Genomic DNA, 7,951 nt, shown 5'->3' on the forward strand with positions numbered 1-7,951 from the left:
CTAATGTCCAACCTAGACCTCCCCATCCTGTAACTTGAGACCGTTGCTCCTTGTTCTGTCACCTGCCACCACTGAGAACAGCCTAGCTCCATCCTCCCTGGAACTCTCCTTCAGGTAGTTGAAGGCTGCTATCAAATCCCCCCTCATTCTTCTCTTCTGCAGACTAAACAAGCCCAGTTCCCTCAGCCTTTCCTCATAAGTCCTGTGCTCCAGCCCCCTCATCATTTTGGTTGCCCTCCGCTGTACTCTCTCCAACTTGTCCACATCCTTTTTGTAGTGGGGGGCCCAAAACTGGACACAATATTCTGAATGCGGCCTCACCAATGCCGAATAGAGGGGAATAATCACTTCCCGTGACCTGCTGGCAATGCACCTACTAATGCAGCCCAATATGCTATTAGCCTTCTTGACAACCAGGGCACACTGCTGACTCATATCCAGCTTCTTATCTACTGTTACCCCCAGGTCCTTTTCTGCAGAACTGCTGCCCAGCTCGTCGGTCCCCAGTCTGTAGCTGTGCATGGGATTCTTCCGTCCTAAATGCGGACTCTGCACTTGTCCTTGTTGAACCTCATCAGATTTCTTTTGGCCCAATCCTCCAGTTTGTTTAGGTCACTCTGTATCCTACCCCTGCCCTCCAGGGTATCTACCACTCCCCCCGGCTTAGTGTCATCTGCAAACTTGCTGAGGGTACAATCTACCCCATCCTCCAGATTATTAATGAAGTTGTTGAACAAAACTGGCCCCAGGACTGACCCACTATGATGGGATAGTGGCTAGCGTCCTGGTCTGACCATCACCATCGCAATTGGGCACCTCACAGTTTTTAACACATTGCTCCTAGCCGCCCCCCTGTGGGGGAGGGCAGGGCTGTTCTCCCCAAATTAGTGGTAGGGAAACTGAGGCATGAAGCGCCTCTTGCCCGAGGGACCGCACAGCTAGAGTTGGAACCCAGGTGTCCTGGGTCCCAGGCTGCTCCAGTCCATTCTCTCTGATGAAGTAACGCCTGATTAAAGCTGCGGGGCAGGAAGGGGGCCCTCCGTTAGGGGATGAGCCCAAGGGACCATTTTGGCCCAGGAACCGTGGATGGTCTTGTGGCAAAGGGACTGGGCTGAGACCCCAGACACCTGGGTTCAAAGCCTCCCTCTGACATTGATGCACTGGGTGACCTTGTTTCAGGTCTTCTCTGTGCCTCAGTTTCCCTTCTGTAAAATTGGGGATAATTGTCCTTGCCTGTGTAGTATGTGCGTCAGGGCAGGGACTGTGACAGGGGTCCTGAGCCCAGTCTAGAGGTGCCTGGCACAACAGGGATCCCAAGCTGGGTTGGGGGAGTCTGTGTAGCATGTGATAGGGGCCCAATCTTGATCCCTTCTATGTGGGCCCAGATCAGAAGTGGTGCCCCTAGAGGGGAAAGTCCCCATGTCCCTCCCATTCCCCACCCAATTGTGAATCTGGCTCCACTGACGCTGAAAGAAACATTTTCCTTAAAAATGGAGCAGGGCAGGGTTGTAGTTAAGGCGGCCACTGATTTAGACACAAAATCTGACCCCCAAAGAAATGGAGATGAACCCCTTTAAATACAGCTACATTCCTTTTATTAATGACCCTTTAAACCCATCCCCAGGAGTTCCTGGTCCCCCTTCCCATGGCGAGAGTTGAGTCTCTGAAACTATTTACATTGGGAAGGGCAGCGGCAGCCGTGCTGGCTGGCAGAATGAGTCTGGGATGCCTCACCCGCAGGCTCCTGGGCATGTGCTGAGCTGAGCGGTCAGGAAGGGGAATATTGCACAATGAGGGGGCGTAATGGGGCCAGAGGTTTTAGGTAGCAGGGACACCAGGCTAGATGGGCCCATGAGTCTGATCCAGGGAGACAGAGAAGGGCTGGGATACTGGGCTAGATGGGCCCAAGGGCCTGATCTAGAGGGCAGGGTGGGGGTGGGATACCAACCTAGATGGGCCCGTGGGTCTGAACTGGGATAGCAATTCCTGTCTCCCCAGCGGGGCCATGAGGAACTCGCTGACCCACCCTGTCCCCTTATCACCATCCCTCCTCCTCTGAGCTGGGCCGCCAGGGCTGGGAGAAGGAAGGGGAGCTGCACTGGGACCCCATTGTCGGCGCAAAATACCCAGCGGGGAAAGGGGTGGGGTGAAAGTGCATGAGCCCACCAAGCCTGGAGGGCGAGCCACCCAGTCCCTCTGCCTGCCCGTTGCTGTGCCCCGGCCACTGCGCTGGCAACCTGCACCCCAGCACATCTCATTGCTCCATCTTCCACAAGCAGCGTTGTGGCGGGGGGAGGTCTGGGGAGGGGCCACAGCGTAGGCATCGCTTCATAAACTCGCCAGGTCCCGATATTGAGGCCTAGCGGACGGCTAGACGCCTGAGTTGCTTTTGGCACCATGGCAACGGGACTCGCCAGCCTGTAGGCTGGAGACAAAATGGCCGACCCAGGTTGGCGGGAAGATGGCCGCCGCTTGTAGGCCTGTATTTGATTTGGCGCAGCCTCGGGACGTTGCCCCGGGGAATGAAGGCCAAGCAGCGGCCGCCTTCCCTAGACGGATGTCAACCAGTGCAGCTTAACGACACAAGATGGCCACCCAGCGTCGTACAGCAAACGCTCGTACGTGCTTTTGGCGTGGCAAAAAAACACGCCAGGTTGAGGTGAAGAAGGGGCGGCATCCGCTCAGGTTAGCAGAAGAGGGCGGCTGGTGTAGCCCTCCCCAGACTGGGGTCAGACTGGGCCACGTGAAAACAAGATGGCCGCCACGCGCAGACCAAGAGCAGCCTGAATTTCTTGCGGTGCTATGAGAACATGGCCTGTGCTACGGGAAGGCAACGTGAAGGGACTTTGTGCTGGAGGGCCGGGGTAATATGGCCCTTCCTCTCTGTGATGAACCCACTGACACTTAAAAACAAGATGGCCACAAGTAGGCCAAACAAACCCAAGATGACTGCCCTGCACAGGCCCAAGGGAAGCCTGGATTTGTGGTGGTGCCACAAGAAAGGCTCCCTGAGGAGCAAAAAACCATGAAGACTTTGTGTGAAGGGGGCAGGCACAACAGGGCAACTGCCCTAGAGTGACATCAAGCCATGCCGCCTGCGGACCAAGATGGCTGCAGCAGGGAGGCCGAAGGGAAATCTGGGTTTGCATTAGAGCTGTGAGGCCGGGTCTCCACCGCAACGGAGACGCAACCTGCAGACTGAGCCCCGCCTGGCGGCGCCAACAGGGCCAACCCAGCCTGATGTCAAGAGCGGCTGCTCTACTAACAAGATGGCCGCCGCGCATAGGCCAAAGCCTGGCTGGAGTTGAAGAAGGCAGGGGGGAGGCTGGTCAGCGGAGCGGGGATGGGGAGGAGGGAGAAGGGGGGTGAACGGGTGGGGGCATCTCGTGCCGCTTCCCCTCCCTGGTTCCCCCTTCACAGGAGCAAGGCGGCCCCAAGCAAGACCAGCCAGGCCGAGGCACTCAGCCCCGCTGCGCCCCCTTTCCCACCCCCCTTCCCTCCCTCCGGCAGCTTGATGCCCAGGTCGTTTCGCCGCTCGCTCTGCACGGTGACGTGGCTGTCGTCGTGGGTTAGATCCTCGTGGTCTTCGTGGTCCTCGTGGTCCGGTGGCGGGGTGGCAGTGCTGGCCCTGACCGTGGCGGCACTGGCGGCCCTGACTGTGGCAGCCCTGACCGTGGCGGCAGCGGCCCTGACCGTGGCGGCGGCGGCCCTGACCGTGGCGGCTGTGGCGGCGGCGGCCGTGGCATTGGCCCCGTGGCCGGGCAAGACCTCCAGCCGGGGGATGTTGGGGGCGAAGAAGGTCTTGTTGGCCAGGTCCCTGTTGCAGAGGCTCCCGGAGCAGCAGGAGCCCATCAGGCTGATGGCCGTGTTGCCCTTCGCCTCCTTGGTGCAGTCCTTGTCCCGGGAGCAACTCTTGATGGGGTGACTCAGCGAGAAGTTGCCTGGAGGAGACGGGACGGGGGAGAGTCAGTGAGGGGCGTCGCGGTGCTGGGGGACGCTGCGCTGCAGGAAGCGGGGTGGGGGACCTCCCCCGGCCGTCAGGGCTGGGCCCAATGCACCGCCGGGGGGCGCTGTGCTGCTAGGTGGGGCTGCCTTTTTGGGGTGGGGGGGAACCGATGCAAAGCCAGAGTACGATGTGCAAAGATCTGCCAGGCCCTTTGCCCCCTGTCTGGGCGTGAAGCCCGGCGTCCTGGCCAAACCCCGGGCGTGGTGATTGTACCCGGCTCCCCTGAACTGCCTCCCGGCTCCGGCGTCCTCCCTCGCTGCCCGCCTGACACTGCTTCCCGTGGCTGCTAAACAGCTGCTGCACCCCCACCCCAGAGGGGGCTGCCCCTTAGTGTCCGGCCCGGGGCCTCACCGACTCTCATGCTGACGGTGCCGTCGAAGCAGCCCTGGTAGCCCTCGTAGCACTTCACCACCGTGAGGTTGCCGGGGGAGCAGGCCTCCTTGCCGTGGCAGCTGAAGCATTCCAGCCCGCTGGGCAACCTGGCACTCTCGTTACCTAGTGAGCAGACGAAGGAGGGGGAGATATTAGAGAGGAGGAGCTGGGGGGCAGCCCCTCCCCCCCGAGAGCCTCACCCCACATGCAGGGCCCTTACCCGTGGGCTGCAGGACCATGGACTGGATGTCCAGCCGGGAGTTGCAGTGGCTGCTGTTGCACTGGTGCAGCTGGGAGAAGGCAATGATGCCATGCAGGTCCAAGCCCTTGTCGTTGGTACCCGGCATGCCCATGCCGCAGCCCTTCTCGCCCACCAGGAACTGCCCATGGCCTGGGGAGACAGCCGTGGGGTTAGAGAGCCGGGAACAGAACTCAGGCGTCCTGGCTCCCGCCCTCCCACTCTAACCACTAGACCCCACTCCCCTCCCAGAGCTGGAGACAGAACCCAGGAGTCCTGGCTCCCAGACCCATCCTGCTCTAACCACTAACCCCCACTCCCCTCCCACAGTGGGGGAGAGAACCCAGGAGTCCTGGCTCCCATCTTCCCCGCTCTAACCACTAGTCCCCACACCCTCAGACCTAGCGACAGAACCCAGGAGTCCAGGCTCCCGCCTCCCAGTCTAACCCTCTAGCCCTCCCACTGAGGGCCCACTCACTCCATTTCACGGCCGCCACTGTTTCCACACACACGGAGGTGTTGGCAGGACACGAGATGTTCTTCATCTTCCCTGGGCTGCAGCCACCATCGCTGCGCTCCACGCAGCTGTGGCATTCCAGAGCCATGGCTCCTGCACGGGGGAAAGGGAATCCCCGTGAAACCCGGGGCAGCTGCACACCCGTGAGGGGACCTGCCCTGGGCCCATCCCTGAAAACAGGGGAACCCCTAAATCCTCGGGAGACTCTCTCGAAGGCAGGTGACAATTGCGCATTATGCACCACCATTTGCACGGCTCTCTTTCCTCTTTGCACGGGTTCTCACCTCTCTTGGAATGCAAATTTTCACCCTTCCCTAGCCACTTTTGCACACTTGCCAACTGAATTTGCACATTTCCCCGTGTAATTCCGCTTTTTTCACACTTCCCATGTCATGTTTCCGTGTCATTCGACATGTTAATTTGGACTCTTTCCCTTGCACATTGTGCGTGTCAAATGACCCGGAAATGTCATGCATTGTAAATGACAATGACTTGCAACATGCAAGGGAGCAGTATGAAAATTAACATGCAAAATTGCAAGGGAACGTGTCCAAAATAACATGTCAAATCACACAGAAACATGACAATTGACATGTTAATTTTCACCTTTCCCTTGTAATATTGCATGTTCATTTTCACATTGTCCCATGTAATTTTTCCCTGTTTCCATGAACACTTTGCCGTGTAATTTTGCATGTCAGTTTTCTCCATTCCCACGTAACTCGCCACGTCAATTTGGACCCTTCCCGGGTAATACGTTTCCCCGCGTAATTTGAGGTCAGTTTTCACCTTCCTCCTTGTGGATTTGTTTCCCCCTACTTCATAAATAGGCCCAGGGGTCTGTCCATTTTTCACGCCTCCGTGCACCTTTGTGGAAATTCAGCGGCACATTTCCTCTCCCCTTTTGCGCCGGTTTTAACGCCCTAGCCGCACGCTCACTTTCACTCCTCTCTGGTTCTGCCGACTCTGTGAATTCGCACGGCAAGCGGCCCGCTTCCCCATTCTCGCTGCGTTACTTTGTCCAGAAATTTGCGCAGAGATTTGCGGACTTTCCCCTCCTCTTCGCAGCATTTTCTCCTGCCGTTCCCGTGGACAGCCGTTTGCACGCTTTGCTTTCCTCTTTGCATCCGTGGTGTGGGAACTCGCACTTGCACGGGCACGTCTATTGTGCATCGTTTCCCACGTACACTCGCATGAGTGGCGGGGCTGCCCCCCACCCCGCCCCCATTGCTCCGGTTCTCCCCCCTTCTCTGGCGGGCGGCTGTGTTGGCTCCAGTAGAGGAGTGACCCCGCCCTGGGATGAAGCTGGCGTCCCTATGACAGGCGCCGCGCCAGCTGGGAGGGTGCCCCAGGCCCATTCCGGGTGGAGCGACCTGTCTCAGCATGCAAGGCTCCTCCACCCCTCTTCCCCACAGCCCACGGCCCCCTCCCACTCCAGCATGGAGAACTGAGTCGCTCCCCAGCCGCCAGAACCGGGGAAGGTGAGGGGGGGTCCCCCTCCCCACGGGAAGGGCCTGGAGATTCTAGAGGGGACAGACCCCATGTCCCATTCCCTGCCCCCCTGAACCAGCCAGTCCACTGCTCTGGGGCGAGATCAGACCCAGGGCCCCCCCGGAGGGGAAAGGCCCCTGCCCCATGCCCTGTCCCCCCCGAGCCAGACAGTCCCAGCCGATAACGCCAGAATAACAGTGATTCCCACGAGGCGGAAACATCCCGGGCCCAGCAGACCCCTCCAGTCGGTTCCCTGGGGGGGGACCCAGGCTCGCCCCCTCCAGAGCTGTCCCCCGTCCTGGCTGCCAGGGCAGGCCCCGTACCTCGCAGGAGCAGCGTGGCTGCCAGCAGGAGAAGGGAGCAGGTTCTTGGGGCGCAGGGGGTTCCCATCTCTCCGTCCTCCTCGACGCCCTCGACTCGGCGGATTCCTCTCGGCTCCCAGCAGCTTCCTCGCGAGTCCGGGCGGCCGGGGCCAAGCTAAGATGATAAATAAGAGGAGGCAGACAGGGTGGGGCGTCCCCGCCCCCCCGCACGTCCCACCCCCCCTGGCTTTGGTGCGGGGCCCCAAGGGGGTGATTAGTCACCTGGCCTGCCCAGTGCCGAACCCCGGCGCGTCGGTGCCAGGGCGGTGGCCCTCCCAGGAACTGGCCGGGCAGGTTGGGGGGCCGGGTGACGCCTCGACGGAGCAGCTGCTAGCTGGGGGCTCATCATGGGGCAAGCTGGGGCAGCAGGAGCGGCACCGGCAGCCTGGGGGGGCCTCGGGTTGGGTAGGAACTGGGGAGTCCCCCAGCAACAAGGGAAGAGAGCCCCTAGCCAGCCCCCAACCAGCCCCCTGTGCCCCCGGCCACGTCCCCCCCTGCCCTGCCCACTGCAGCACAGTGCCCCCCGCTGAACCCTTCTGGCCCCCTGCGGAGCCTCCTGCCTCACGCCCCACAACGTGGCGCCCCTGGCCGAGCGCCCCCTGCCCTGCTCCCTGCGGCACGGGGCCCCCGAGCGCCGCCCAGGGGGCATTAGGGCCAGGGCTGGGTCAGCAGGACAGACGGATGGTACCCCCGGCCCCTTGCCCCATATCGCTGCCCGAGGGCCGAGCTCGGCACTGACTCAGCCCCTGGCCCCTGGCACAAGCTGGCACCCAGGGCCCAGACGCCACCTGTCCTGGGAGAGCCACAAAATGCGCAGCAAACATGGGGGCTCGTGTGTGTGTCAACAGCCCTTAGACACCACGTATGGGGTTCCTGTGACATGCACTGGGCCAGTAAAGTAGGGAGGGGAGAGGGGTCTAGTGGTTAGCGCAGTGGAGGGCCTGGGAGCCAGGACTCCTGGGGGA

General features: G+C 60.7%; 1 protein-coding gene across 1 annotated transcript; it reads right to left on the reverse strand.

Moving 5' to 3' along the window:
- Nucleotides 1-3,414: 3,414 nt before the first annotated feature.
- Nucleotides 3,415-7,148, reverse strand: LYPD3 (LY6/PLAUR domain containing 3). The gene is made up of 5 exons (XM_067545873.1): nt 6,948-7,148; nt 5,095-5,226; nt 4,599-4,769; nt 4,358-4,501; nt 3,415-3,941 (listed from the first exon to the last, which is right to left on the reverse strand). The coding sequence occupies exons 1-5, from the start codon at nt 7,012-7,014 to the stop codon at nt 3,415-3,417; spliced, it is 1,041 nt and encodes a 346-aa protein (XP_067401974.1). The 5' UTR covers nt 7,015-7,148.
- Nucleotides 7,149-7,951: the final 803 nt, after the last annotated feature.

This window comes from Emydura macquarii, unplaced genomic scaffold, assembly GCF_026122565.2.
Source record: "Emydura macquarii macquarii isolate MOO-44397 ecotype Brisbane River unplaced genomic scaffold, CSIRO-AGI_Emac_v2 contig_1113, whole genome shotgun sequence".
Classification (NCBI taxonomy): Eukaryota; Metazoa; Chordata; order Testudines; family Chelidae; genus Emydura; species Emydura macquarii.

Bases quoted from the DNA above. Each gene is read 5' to 3' on its own strand.
- LYPD3 (XM_067545873.1), bottom strand. From the start codon at position 7,014: ATGGGAACCCCCTGCGCCCCAAGAACCTGCTCCCTTCTCCTGCTGGCA. The intron at 4,502-4,598 runs GTAAGGGCCCTG...TCTGCTCACTAG, and splicing joins CATGGTCCTGCAGCCCACGG to GTAACGAGAGTGCCAGGTTG. The intron at 3,942-4,357 runs GTGAGGCCCCGG...CGTCTCCTCCAG, and splicing joins CACCGTCAGCATGAGAGTCG to GCAACTTCTCGCTGAGTCAC.